Below are 15,084 nucleotides of genomic sequence, written 5' to 3'. Positions count from 1 at the left end.
GCGGTCCCGGTTGAAGATATAAAGGAAGCAGTGAAAGGGTTTAAGGCTCTGCCGACTGTAATTAATCATTTGTTCAATTAGGTATTTTCTTTTGTAAATAAATTATTGTTTAGTATTTGTTTTATTTTATTTTTTAAATACATTGTCATAAAAGATGAGGGTGTAAAGAGAAAGAGATGAGTGAGTGGTAGCAAATAGAAAGAGAAAATATAAAGAGTAGATAGTGCATGAACTGAGAAAGTGGATACAAGGAATTTCTATTTCGCGGAGTTTTTGAGTAATTAGCCCTTTAACCGGCAACACCGTAATATCACAAGTACATTCAGCTAATTGTAAATAATTTTATGGTTTTTGGCAAAACAGAAAAAATCGAATGTCGATTTTCAAGGGTGAAATATCGATTCACTGAATCGATTCAGTACAACATATCGATTTATTTGGCCAGATAAATCAATTCTTCGATTAATCGATTTCAGATTGTCATGCCATGGCCTACTATAAACGTCAAATAGTAAATTTATCTCATATTTTTCATATGTAGTACATATTATCATAGTTTTAAATTAAAATAATTTTGAAAAGTACATATATTTTGTTATTTTAATTAGTAAAAATGTTGCGCCGGCTCGCGACGTCAATTATTCAGACTCGTGGTGTTAAACAGTTAGTAAACATCAAATGGGTTAGACCTGAATACGTACCTGCTTATAAGCAAGAAAAATCGGGAGATTTAGAAGGTCTTCCAAAGATACCAACAAATTCTCTCCCAGAAGAATATGCACTGAGTGAAGAAATAAAAGAGTAAGTTTTTATGACGATTATCTTAAATTACGATTCATCAATCAATTATATATAATGTATGTAGGTTAGTCAATAAATTTAATAAATGAAATAATTTATTTTAGTGCTCCAGAGCCAGTAAAAAAGATTTTCTCAGTGGAACATCTCGGAAAGAAAGAGTACAATCGACTTGTTAAGAAGGAATTAATAAACAGGGTGAGAAGACACAAATATGATGAAAACACTGCTGAGACAAGAAGTAATAAATTTATTTTGTTATATATTTACCTTCACATAATTTTGATACCATATAGTCAATATATGACCAATATAACTCCAATTATTAGTATTTTAATTTGAGTTTCGGTACTTACTTTTTCTCATAAAAAATAGATTGAGTAATAAGATAAATAAAGAAATTATTTTTCAACTAGATTTAGAGATCTTATTAGAAATATAAATGTAGATTAAATATTATTACTTGATATATAATTTCATGCCTTTGTTTATTTTGATTAATTTATTAATTCATTTTTTCCTATTGCACTGAAATGCATACAATTATTAGCTATATATTATCAGCCCTATTATACCCGGCGAATAATAATTTACAAAGACACTTTTGTACATATACTAGCTGACTCGGCAAACTTTGTCTTGCTGCTAAACGCCATTTAAAAATATGGGTTGGTGGTAGAAGGGTGAAAATTTAGGGTTGTATGTATTTTCAACACCAAATAATAATAAAATAAAAATAAACAATTTATCTAAATATTAAAAAAAAAATTAGGGGTAGACTACCCTTAACATTTAGGGCGATAAAAAATAGATGTTATTTGATTCTCAGACCTACCCAATATGCACACGAAATTTCATGACAATCGGTCAAGCCATTTCGGAGGAGTTTAACTACAAACACCGCGACACGAGAATTTTATATATTAGATAAAGTTAAATTTCAACTAGCCTATTGGCATAGTTTGTAGTGTTGCTTTCTGTTCCACGGGTGGTGAGTTTGATTCCCATCTGAGTCTGGGTGTGATATTTGTATTTATATATGTATTTATTATCAAAAATTTTGAGATATAGCAGTAGGCTGTAGCCTATAACAAGCATTAAGTTGCTTAAATTAGGAATAGACGATGTTACGACTGTGTGTTATAAGATATTTATAATTTATTATATTCTTTTAGTTACATAATTTTAGTTATAATTCTCAAAAAATAAAATAAAACTTACTCATTATAATGAAACAACTTTTTCGGGTTTTATCTAGTTTATTAAGATTTTTTGATGTCTGAGGTTATTGTGGCATGACGACCTCCCGTGATGAAGGTTGTTGTAAAGTATCCGTAATGTCGGGCATCTAAAAAAAACTTAATAAACTACGATGAAATCCGAAAAGTTGTTTCATTATAAAGATAACATTTAATTAAAGAAACTTGCAATTTCAGTTGCTAGGCTCACTGGTCACATACGTTGCTTGCAAGACACAATGGAACAGTTTCCGAGAAACGTGAAAGCAAAAGTAATGTTTCTTTTTTACTATATAGAAATAATTTTACTTAACAAATTTATTATATATATTTATATTAATTGAAATAAATATTCTTTAGCAAACAGTTCAAGAGCTGATAGACAAAAGAAAAAAGTTGTTGAAGTTTTTAAGACAATATGATTATAAGAAATTTGAATGGCTGTTAGAGAAGCTTAATATTGAGTACAAGGCACACCCAGAGTAAGTACTATAAGATACAATAATTACAGAGGCAAATAACCAGTTTGATTTGAAATAATCTATTATTTATGTGGGGAGCCCATTTCTTTAGAAAAATTATGGGTGAGAGATCAAGATACAAATGTAATGCAATGTAGTAATCATATTCTTAAATGTAAGCAAACTGGATAAGTTGTCTAGTGTCATATAATTAACGTAAGGCTTTTATTTTAGTATAAGCACTGAGTCTCATATTTTATTTGTTGTCAAGTTATGAATGGAATGATCTAATCTGTCTGAATAATGTAATTTCAATAATTTAATTTTGTTTATAATACATAGTCTTGCCATAAATACTGTTACAATTAAAAATAAACAAAATATTACATTTGAATTTGGAATCTGTCATTTTTATATGATTGTTCATTGCCTTTTCTCATTTTCGCACCGAAATATTGTAAAATATTTTGTGATATTAAAATGGTATCGGGTGATAAAGAGAACCGAATCACTGTGATTGCATTACATAAAGTAGGTGTGGAGCCAAATACAATTTTTAAAACAACAAACGCTTGGTATAGTCAAATGTTTGTGTACCAGGCTATTGATAGGTACAATGAAACCTCCTCTGTTTGTGACAAAAAAAAAATCTGGCCATCCACGTAGAGTTCGTACGAAAAAGGCGATCAAAGTAGTAAGGGAAAGAATCTATCTCGGAAGATGAAGATAGCGTTCTTTAATGATAATTTAAAAAATAATAGGGTGGTAAAATCAATACAGCTACTTAAGTCGTACGCAAAGGGAGGTTACAGAAAAAATTCGTTTACGGATGAGAAAATTGTTATGACTGATTAATATTTTAACAAACAAAATGATCGCATTCATGTTCAAAGCTCTAAGGAATCTTCCCAATTAGGTAATTAGGTATGGTTTTGTGGGATGTTAGCTATGAAGGAGTGACTGAGCCGCTCTTTGAGTAAGACTACGCGCCGGGTCATAAAGCTCGATCCATCTAATCTTGGTTAGAAACCAATATTCCGGACATTATCAGAGTTGAAGACTGACCTTCATCTAGTTCCGATCTTAATCCGCTGGATTATGATTTATGATCAGTTTTAGAGAGTATGGCTTGCTTTAAATGCCAGGGCAGTGAAGCATTTTCGCATGGAAAGAGTGTGTTCTCCTATTGATAACTGGCCTCAACATTTAAAGGACTGTATTGCAGCCAATAGAAACCGCTCCGAATGCGCTTTATATATATTTAATGGTTTTATGTCAGTGTATTAAACTAACACACTGTAATAGTAATAAATGTTACACGCAATAGAAAAAATGTTTTTATCTTTGTAATAATGTTTAGGCCAAGACTATGTATATGGATATTTTCTTCAGACTTAGAAACTGAAGTCTAAATTTTTGTTAACCTCTTTCAAACTTCTTTAGTATGCATTCTAGTAGTTTAAAATTAGTTGATTTAAGTTTATGTTTTTTTTTTTTTAGAACGTATCATAAATTATCACGTAAGGAATCCTTACGTAAATTAACAGAGATGCACTGCGACGATATCCGTCGGAATAAGCTAGCGGACTACAGAAACTTGCTAGAAAGCCAACAGGGACCATTTCTAGAACAGAAACTTAATGCGTTAAAGTTTATTAGGAGTGAACAGATTGATTTGCAACTACCTATAACTGTTTCTGAGCAGGAAATCAAGAAAGTTGAACAACAACTGGAAGATTGGAGAAAGAATGACGAAATCAAGCAACAGGCAAAGAAAAAGAAGCGAAATATACTTTTAGATTAAATGCCTAGGCCTTCATTCTGCTTGAGAACTATGTTTCAATGAGGTATCAAGGATATTTATCGTGTGGTATTTTAATAATCCGTAGTTACTGATATATCATCAGAATACCATTATAAGAATGAATGATTAATTGTTGATCTACCATTGTTGATTAATGTAATAGCAGGATTCTGCCTTGGTATGCTTTTTAAATAGAAAGTAAAAAGTCAATAAACTATGACAGTTTTTTTATTTTAACTACATCTTATAATATGTAAAATTACCAAAATATAATAATAGCACACACATCAGTCAAGTTGGACGGACAATTTACATAAATGCTTTTCTCAATCGAAATACTTTGTATATCTAAACTCTTAACAAAATATACATTTACAATTTTTATATGACAAATATATGGCTCTAAAATTTAACTTCAAAATATAAAACCTTATATAAACGTAAGTACATTTCGTAGATTCTAAACTAAGTAAAGCATATTTTTAATTTTAATTTTGGGCAACTTGATCAGATCTTTGTTCATAAAATATGACATTTAACATATTACATCCTTAACTAGCTATGACACCAGTTTTATAACTTTTTTCAATAATCTGTCAAATTATTAAAAAATAATTTTTAAAATTTTAATAGTATAAATACTAAAATTAAGAAATATTACAATAAAAATGACTTGTTAATTTAAGTGTTACTTGTAAAAAAGGCAATAAGAAACATTAGGGACATTTATATTTGGAAAGTATTACTTCACACAAAAAAATTACGTTATATATGCGCTTTAAAGAAAACTAAATGCTACTCTCACAACAGTTACACTGTTGTTTAAATACGGGGAACGTTGGATCTTAATTTAAAACTATCTTAATTCACAATACGACGAAAATACATCCTTAGTAGTGATATGTCAGATCACTTAAAATTTAAATCTCTAGTTACGGATAGGCACATAACTAATACCTAGACCAGTGGTTCTAAACCCATGGACGCACTCGAAGTGATCCGCGAATGCGACGTGCATTAGGCCACAACTATGTACTCCAGATTTGACTATAAAAAGAGTTGGTGATCTGTGGCAAAAGGAACACTGACATATTGTCCCTCATTATTGAAAGGTAAGGAAGCACTGCCCTAGAGCTGCGGGCGGGGTCAGAGCGCGGTGGTGTGCGGGCGGGCGGGGTCAGAGCGCGGCGGTGTGCGGGCGGCCGGAGTCAGAGCGAGGTGGTGTGCGGGCGGGCGGGGTCAGAGCGCGGTGGTGTGCGGGCGGGCGGGGTCAGAGCGCGGTTGTGTGCGAGCGGCCGGGGTCAGAGCGCGGCAGTGTGCGGGCGGGCGGGGTCAGAGCGCGGCGGTGTGCGGGCGGGCGGGGTCAGAGCGCGGCGGTGTGCGGGCGGGCGGGGTCAGAGCGCGGTGGTGTGCGGGCGGGCGGGGTCAGAGCGCGGTTGTGTGCGAGCGGCCGGGGTCAGAGCGCGGCGGTGTGCGGGCGGGCGGGGTCAGAGCGCGGCGGTGTGCGGGCGGGCGGGGTCAGAGCGCGGCGGTGTGCGGGCGGGCGGGGTCAGAGCGCGGTGGTGTGCGGGCGGGCGGGGTCCGAGCGCGGCGGTGTGCGGGCGGGCGGGGTCAGAGCGCGGTGGTGTGCGGGCGGGCGGGGTCCGAGCGCGGCGGTGTGCGGGCGGCCGGGGTCAGAGCGAGGTGGTGTGCGGGCGGGCGGGGTCAGAGCGCGGTGGTGTGCGGGCGGGCGGGGTCAGAGCGCGGTTGTGTGCGGGCGGCCGGGGTCAGAGCGCGGCGGTGTGCGGGCGGGCGGGGTCAGAGCGCAGCGGTGTGCGGGCGGGCGGGGTCAGAGCGCGGCGGTGTGCGGGCGGGCGGGGTCAGAGTGCGGTGGTGTGCGGGCGGGCGGGGTCAGAGCGCGGTGGTGTGCGGCGCGCGCGCGTAGGCGGTGGGGATGAACCCGGAGCGGCGCGACTTGGGTGCGTGCGCCCACAGCCAGCCCTCCACCGTCTGCTGCGTGAGGTCCGCGTACACCCACTCGCCGCGCTTCACCGACAGGTCGTCCGGGGCCTGCGCCTGCAACGTTACATTCATACATGTAGGATGTGTAACTTTAAAGACGAATGCATGAAAGGGAATGTAAAAGTGAGTATGCATGATGTGAAGGATGATTGACATTGACAGACGAACGTGTGAGTGTGGGTGTGGCGCTAAGAGAGTGAAGACGGCAAGACGTGTATAATTTTATTTCTCTGTGTATTCGATTAAACCAGTATTTTAACGACTGTGGATTTTAATCCCACATACATATTCAGTATATGTAACCAACTCTTGGGTTGTCTGGAAGAAATGGCTAAATAGCCATAAGTCCGCCCATTGTCCCCCTGTCAGTCTGTAAATGTTTTTTGTAAATGTGTTTATTGTTTAAAATGTAGTTGTGGTGTACAATAAAGTATAAATAAATAAATAAATATAAAATAAACTCTTCTTTTTATATTATTTTTTTAAGAAGTTTTAATACATAAGGACTTTTCTTAAGGAGTTTTAATACATAAGGACTACGCCACTCCATAGAAACATGTTACATACAAGAAAATTAATGATGTCGTCGTTTCAAACTAATGTTTACAATCTTGTATAATAGTTTAGCCGGTTCTGAGAGAGGATAAGCCAAAATTGAAATACAACTTTATGTTCTTTAAAATTTTGGGTTATTTGCAGCGTGTCATTTCTGATATCTTTATTTCTGACACATTCAACCATAATCATAACTGCATCAATGCTGCTGCATTCGGGACACAACGGAAATGGTACCTAATAAGGTAAATACATCAGGTAAGCAAACTTTATTAAGTGGAATGTGACTGGAACAGAGTAAATGCTATGGTTAACGTATGCCGTATATTTTTACATTTTGTCGTTAATTTGTGCCATGATTATTTTCGCAAGCTCGGACAAATTTTAAAATTAATTTTTACCTTATAATCATAAAGCATGACTAGCTCGGTTCCATGATATCTTCCATCGTTGTCTTGTTGTGTGTTGTTAATGTTGTTGTTCGACATCATGGTGTTGTTGGAGTTGGCGGTCGGTGGGGAGTTAATTGTTTGTGTCGTATCCTGTTGAGGCGCTGTAAATAAATAAACATTTTTTTAATTTTTTTTTAATAAAAACTACCGGACTATGTCTATAAGAATGATATTTAGGATAATTGAAGTACAGATATTTATGAAATCAATGGCTCAAATAAAATCTGCTGCATGAAATTCAATGTGTTTTTGGACCAAACCCGCAGAAAAAAATGTTCGTATGTTTGTTTGCTAGCTGTACCATGCGCACGTTGCTACGCTTTATTATTATTATTATTTTTTGGTTGTACAAACTCGGAAACCTTTGTGCATGCTTAACACTTTGCTAAAGGTCATAACATGATCAATTGTATAGTTTACGATTCTATAAAGGACATACAGTCGATTCTACAAAGGATATACAGACAAAAAAAATTTATATATAGATAGTATTGCACATATTAGCAGAGCTGTAACCATTAAAATCAGACGGGTAAAACCATGGTATTAAATAAATGTGGTAAGGTAAGGAAGGTAAGTATAGTTGGTAAATCTATACATATAATAAAATGGTAGGAAAGTCAAAACTGTACATTGAATATTTTTTTAAAAGAATACTTGGGGTGTGATCTACAATCGATACCGAAGCCAAAAATATAGTTTTTAGAATTTTTGTCTTTGTCTGTATGTATGTCCGGGATAAACTCAAAAAGTACTGCATGGATTTACTTCAAATTTGGCACGAATATTATTAAGAAGTCGGGTCAACATACAGGCTACAAATTATCACGCTATCACCTACGGGGAACGAGCAGTGAAGCTTTATTTCTTCAACGCATTCTGTAACAACGTGTAATCTAACGACGCATATTTGAATGTTGTTAATAAGTTAATAACCATGCTATAAGCTAGCTTCGTACAATAAATAAAGACATTCTGTAGTATATTTAGTATCAGCGTTGCACCCGTGCGAAGCCGGGACGGGTCGCTAGTTAGTGATATAATTTAATTTATGGACCCGGTTTCATTACACGCTGTTGAGTAGCTTTATGGTAAAAGAGTAATAAAAATCCATCAATCTCACCTACGCTTTCAAATTTTTGTATTCGAAAATACTTACAGATTAATATTTTATATATAACTAGCTGGACCCAGCCATGCGTTGCAGTTCAGTAATTATAATTTGTTATAATTACTAATTTATTAAAATATATCTAAATTCTATATTTAAACGCACATCTATAATCTAGAAATAGAAACACGGCGCCACCTACCGGATATCTGTGTAACTTAGATGTCAAACTGCCATCGATTAGGATTTTATAGAACTAACCGATAAATATACACTAAAGTCGTATAATAATAATAATAATAAATAACAAATATTGAGATCAATAATTGAGATAAAGACTACCATATCTCCCAAGTTGACCAAATTACAGATTCTTACAAAATTTCATAAAAATTGGTTCAGTAGTTTCGGAGTTTATCGCTAACATACATCGTCACACGAACTTTTTTTTATATATAGATGTTTAACATAAAAATGTTTCAATTAATAATAAATACAAAAAATGCCTTACCTTGAACAACAGCGGGATACACAAAACCGGAAGGAATAAATCCTTCTTGACCATCGCTTCTCACTATCCAGTACCAATCTGGATCTTCTCTGTTCAAAACTAAAAAAAAGAAAAGTTATTGAAACTTTAAGTTGTTAATATAAAATCATTACTTACATAAAGACAATAAAAATTAATATTAATAATTTAACGAGGTGGGATTTGATTGTGTTTTTTTATTTCTTTGTATTGTTCACTTAGAAAAAATTTCACTAGGAGAATGAAGAAGACTTTCTGTCATCTTAATGTTTTAATTTCACTGAATGGTAATTATATCACACACAACCAACCTAATTTACCTTAGAAATGAACAACAGGTGCTTTTAAAACAATTAATTATTTTAGGACATTTTACGGCCCTGTACATTTAAAGGCAGTTTACGGCTAAAGTAGGCCTATTAAGTACCACTTTATTTGTATTATAATCAAAGCTGAGGGTCTCAGGAAGTTTTTAAAATTACTTAAAAGTCATGAAACTTTTTCGTTTTTTTTTTTTTATTAAAAGTTCAAAACTGAACTCCGACTCGCTAACCCAAATTATTTATTTTCGATCTAAATTTTTAATAACTTTTATTAATAGTAGGAAGCTAGGTATTTTATCTGTGAGAGTACAACTCATAAAGACTAAGACACAAAAAATAAAAATAAAGAAAATGGCTTAATTCAAAACGAAAAAAAATTTTTTTTTAATAGTTAGGTCGAAAATTTAAAAAATATGAAAAAAAAAATCATATCTCCTAAACTACAAAAAATCGCGGAACATACATGGGGTATTTCCGAATACCTCCAGATGTCAGCAATCCAAAAAAAAATTTTGGATGTCACCCATTGGACCTCCCTGTATATATTATATAAGTTATAGTATTTTACTTATTTTATTATTTTGTATGTAAATCTTCTTTTTATGACATCAATTAACTAGCTCACAAACACTTTTCTCATGAACGACGAGAAAGTCACTAACTTGATTTATTGTTTGGCGAAATCTTGCAAAGTTATCTTAATATTAAAAAAAGTTTACTATAGAAGATATTATTAAAATTTTTATAAGCCTCTCGAGATATAATAACTTATTTAAATTATATTATAAACGCTTCATACTCAACATCATAATAGATCACAAAATACAGATATAATCTGATAAAATTTTGTATTTTTTTTTAATATCACTAGTTCGGCAAACAAGCGTACGGCTCACCTGATGGTAAGCGATTACCGTAGCTTATAGACGCCTGCAACACCAGAAGCATTGCACGCGCGTTGCCGACCCAATCCCCAATCCCCCAGGAGCTCTGGTCACCTTACTCACCAACAGGAACACACTACTGCTTGAAAACAGTATTATTTAGCTGTGATCTTCTGTAAAGTCGAGGTACTACCCCAGTCGGGCTGCTCCATAATTTGAGTAGGAAATTTCTGCTGTGCCCTACCTCAATTAAGCATCTTGATATAAATTTTCAGACAGCAATGAACCTTGCATAGTGTTTGTAAGTTGTTTTTTTTTTGTTTTTTGAAATCACAAACTAAAAACTAAGAAAAAAAAGAAAACACACGTGATATCACATTACAGCCCAACCCTCCTAGTGATATTTCGTGTTCAACTATAATAACTGATTCAAAACCATCTCCATATATGACAAATGTTTGTACAGGCCATACATATATTTGTTGTAATTGTATTGTTTGTATCCGCATCCGTATGTAGTTCGCAAGCCAAAGGCATCACAAGCTATTAGTAGTTGTGTCTAGAAGGTATATAATTATATCATACCTGTAACAAATTCTCCCCTTTCAACGTCCACATCATTCTCATCCCTCGCAGTGAAAGTGTACAGTACAACGTAACGGCCCGACGGATCCTTACTGAAGGGACACGCCTCACCCTCACTACCCAGCTCTGAGTGACCATCATTTGTAGCACCGTCAGACAATGAGAGCCTGTAATAAATTAATTTTACATTAAATGTATATGTTTTATATAGAAAATGATTTTATTTAAGATAACTTTCTTTTTGTAATAGTAGCCTATTAGACATATTGTTCAGTTATTTTAACTAATAATTTTATACTTGTTTTACATAATACAAGTATAAAAATATTGTGTATTGATCTGGTTTAAGATTTTACTAAAAATTTTATTCTTTTGTCACAAGTATTCAGAAGTTATAATAACAAGTATTCACAAGTAATCAGATGTTATAAGAATTTATTAATTCAGAAGTCTTTCTTGCTTTTGAGTTTTGTATTTCAACTTTATTAAATGTTGCTTCTTTTCACTATGGTTTAAGTTTATGATTACTGCTTTTCTCTAATTATTAATTAGGCAAACTTTTATACATAGCATGCTTTTCAATACAAAACAGGTTTCAATAAAACAAACTTAGTAATTAAAAGTATTTCCCATTGATTATAAAGTAAGATTATTAAATGTTTTGTGTCAGAGACTCTGGGACTTGGGACTGGATTCCAAGTCATAGTTTTTTTTAATACTTTATTGCAAATTTACAATTACAGTCTTATTACTAATATTGATCTAAAAATCAAAATAAAAAATGACTTTATTTAAGTTGGCTTTAAGAGCATCTTTGAATTGTCATTTTACAAATTAAAATTATATTTGTTTTAATTAATTAATATAATTAAAAGTAAAGCTACCACCTATTCAGTTACTCTAAAAAAAATCTTTTTAATATCTCTTACAAACTATTTTTTTTAAAATACTTATAACATTGCAAAGATTATACTTACTGTGAAACATCTCTATGAGCTAGGTCAGTGGGTGACCGACTTCTAGGTAGCTTTTTCTTCAAATCATGATGATCACACGGTGCACAATACGAGTGCGGTATAAAACCTTCTCTCCTAGAATCCGTGACTATCACATAAACCCAATCATTTTCTCTGTACAACACATTTACAATTTGTCCTCTTTTCACCTAAAATATTAAAATTATTATGGTTTATTTGTTTTAAAAATTTCTGTTATATTGTATCCTAAAATATGTTATAACAATAAGCTAAAAAGAAAAGAAAAAATTATTTTAAATGACATATTTTCAAAGAAAATTGGTTGAAATATCAAAATTTCCTTTAGAACAACAATATAATATAACAATAGTGTTGTGAAAATAACAATATTTTTGATAACAATACAGCACTCTTATGTTCAGGATATTACATCCCCCTGTCTTACCCCGCGCCGGAGGGAAATAGGTCTTGTTCTTTGGTCATTGACATGAACGGTCATCGTCGCCGCGTCGTATATAGATTTTAGTACCTCGATATATCGCCAGTCGATATGACTGCGCTAGAGGATGTTTTTAAGACCTTGGATTGGGGGGAACGGGGCATCAACGTCAACGGTGAATTCATCTCTCACCTTCGTTTCGCCGACGATATTGTCATCTTTGCGGAGACGCTGGATGAGTTAGGCCAAATGCTAGCCGGCCTAAACGAGTCCTCCCGACGTGTCGGTCTCTGTATGAACTTGGATAAGACGAAAGTTATGTTTAACAACCAAGTCATACCGATACCGGTATCGGTCGATGGTACCCTTCTCGAAGTTGTTCAGGATTATATTTACCTAGGCCATACTATCCAACTAGGCCGCAACAACTTCGAGAAGGAGGCCGACAGGAGGATTCGGTTGGGCTGGGCGGCGTTTGGCAGACTCCGTCGAGTCTTCACTTCGAAGATTCCGCAATGCTTGAAGACAAAAGTTTTCGAGCAATGCGTCCTCCCTGTGTTAACATACGGAGCCGAGACGTGGACACTGACCAAGGGACTGGTCCACAAGTTTAAAGTCGCTCAACGTGCAATGGAACGGGCTATGCTTGGGGTCTCTCTCAAAGACAGGATTAGAAATGAGACTATCCGCGAGAGAACGAAAGTAACCGACATAGCCCACAGAATTAGCAAGTTGAAGTGGCAGTGGGCTGGTCATCTGTGTCGCAGGACCGATGGCCGTTGGAGTAGACGGGTCCTAGAGTGGAGACCGCGTCTTGGCAAACGCAGTGTGGGACGTCCTCCGGCCCGTTGGACCGACGATCTACGTAAGATTGCCGGTGTAGGCTGGATGAGGATTGCGGAAGACCGGGATGTGTGGCGCGAACTTGGGGAGGCCTATGTCCAGCAGTGGACTGCGATAGGCTGAAGTGAGTGAATGTTCAGGAAACAAAATCAGACTGACAATATAGGAATTAAAAAAAATGAAACTTTAAAAGCAAGTCTCTCTTTTAAGGCAGTTTTAACAAGCCTCATAAACTAAATCTGAGTAAATTATGATATTTTTTTAAAGATAAATTAGTCAGTATCATATGAAAAAATCTTTTTTCACTGAGATCTAAAAGGAGATTTGCTTATTAGGCGGGATATCTAGAGGATTCTTGGTTTGTACACAATAGAAGTGTTGTAGAAAAATTAAAATATACTCATATAGTTAGACAGTACCTCAAGTTCGTCATCTACACAAGGTGCAAAATCGTGTAGCACCACCATTTTAGAGTCTGGGCTGAGTCCATGTTCTTTTTCAATACCAACACGCACTAGTGTTTCTATACTAGCAGAGCCTGTGATACGGCCCATACCAGGGCTCAGACCAGACCCTGGTCTAGAGAGCTCCTTGTCTGAGTCACCACTACTAGCTGAAAATTTTAATTTATTGTTAAATGTGTAAGAAAAAACGGTAGGGTCATTTATGTAAAATTTTCTAGAACTAAAATTGTTTTTAATAACCCAATTATCAAGATATACTCCTATTTTTTCATATAATTTCACAATTATAACGTATAAACATTTAATTTTGCAAAAATAATAATCCATAAAATTCATAGACATTTCAGACTAAAAAATATTCATGATAGAACCTTGGGTTCCTTTCGATGTTCAAAATAAAGTTTTAAGTTACATGAGACAATGTAAATTTACTAGTTTTATTTATAATTATGTAGAAAGTTAGAGGTCATTGACTTGCAAAGTTTTCTCATAAAAAGCTCAAAGCAACTTACATTTCTTCTTTTTTCCCCTTCTTATTCTAACAGGACATAAAAATGCCATAGTAGTTTGTTAATTATACCATATTCCTAAAAAATTAAATGAATTTTTAAATATATAATAAAACTGTTTAGCGAATTAATTAAACAAAAGTACTTCACACGATGTTTCTATGTTACTAAGATAGTGATGTTCGCGTTCTTACAAGCACATTGTTACATCGATTTTGTTCAAATCGAATCGATTGTTTTTAATCGAGTATTAAATAATTCTACACTTTCTTCTTAGTAAGTGTAATATCTATGTGTTTGTCACGATTATTAGATTAAATTATTTACATGAATTGATAATAAAAACGTAAATTCGTTAAATCAGCTAATTTTATTTCAAAAAATGTTAAATTAATTTTATTTGTATTAACTGTAATTGATCAGTGATAATTAAACTTTATGCTCAGAATAAAAATATTTAATGAAAAAAAACCAGTATATTTTAGGTTATTCCTGGAGAAAAATTACAATATTTTTGCTACTGGCAACTCTATCTAATTTCTGCACAACTTTTTCCAAAACTTTTTTTAATTAATTCAGAAACGCTTGAATACATTGCTTGTACTTATTTATACATATGGGTGAACTCAGAATATTAAGTTGTGGGCTAGAAGGAAATATAAATGATAACTGAGATAAGGCACAGTAACTGAGGTAGGATACAGCAGGAAATATCCTGCTAAAAATGTAAGAAAGTGCCGTGACCTTACAGAAGATCATAGCTTGATACCACTGCTTACAAGCAGTATTCCTTTGGTTAATAAGGTAACCACAGCTCTTGGAGAGGATTAGGAGTAGGGTCGACTACACGCTTGCAATGCTCCTGGTGTTGCAGGCGTGTATAAACTACGGTAATCGCATACCGTCAGGTTAAACGTACGCTTGTTTGCCGACCTAGAATATAAAAATTAGTAGTAGAAAATTAAAAAAAAAAATTACTACAACTATTTTGTTACTTTCGCTACCTACAAGTTTTTTTACGGGTGATATCCAGGACGCCCGGGTAGGCAGTCCTAGACCCTACAGTATTTCAATGATAGCTTGCGAGGGTTATTGCCAAATCTAGTGAAAA

At 35.0% G+C, this 15,084-nt stretch overlaps 2 protein-coding genes across 2 annotated transcripts; one reads left to right on the top strand and one right to left on the bottom strand.

Annotated features, from left to right (window-relative positions):
• The first annotated feature begins 474 nt into the window (after positions 1-474).
• Positions 475-4,518, top strand: LOC123663397 (28S ribosomal protein S15, mitochondrial). The gene is made up of 5 exons (XM_045598084.1): positions 475-801; positions 906-1,039; positions 2,235-2,308; positions 2,397-2,518; positions 3,998-4,518. The coding sequence occupies exons 1-5, from the start codon at positions 614-616 to the stop codon at positions 4,299-4,301; spliced, it is 822 nt and encodes a 273-aa protein (XP_045454040.1). The 5' UTR covers positions 475-613; the 3' UTR covers positions 4,302-4,518.
• Positions 4,519-6,191: 1,673 nt separating this feature from the next.
• Positions 6,192-14,146, bottom strand: LOC123663396 (SH3 domain-containing protein Dlish). Its single transcript, XM_045598083.1, has 7 exons — positions 13,977-14,146; positions 13,420-13,613; positions 11,719-11,906; positions 10,742-10,908; positions 8,932-9,030; positions 7,259-7,410; positions 6,192-6,356 (listed from the first exon to the last, which is right to left on the bottom strand). The coding sequence occupies exons 1-7, from the start codon at positions 14,023-14,025 to the stop codon at positions 6,192-6,194; spliced, it is 1,014 nt and encodes a 337-aa protein (XP_045454039.1). The 5' UTR covers positions 14,026-14,146.
• Between the last annotated feature and the right edge of the window lie 938 nt (positions 14,147-15,084).

The sequence above is a fragment of the Melitaea cinxia genome, chromosome 20, assembly GCF_905220565.1.
Source record: "Melitaea cinxia chromosome 20, ilMelCinx1.1, whole genome shotgun sequence".
Lineage (NCBI taxonomy): Eukaryota > Metazoa > Arthropoda > Insecta > Lepidoptera > Nymphalidae > Melitaea > Melitaea cinxia.
Note: the sequence above shows the minus strand (reverse complement) of the source record. Positions and strands in the feature narration are given on the sequence as shown.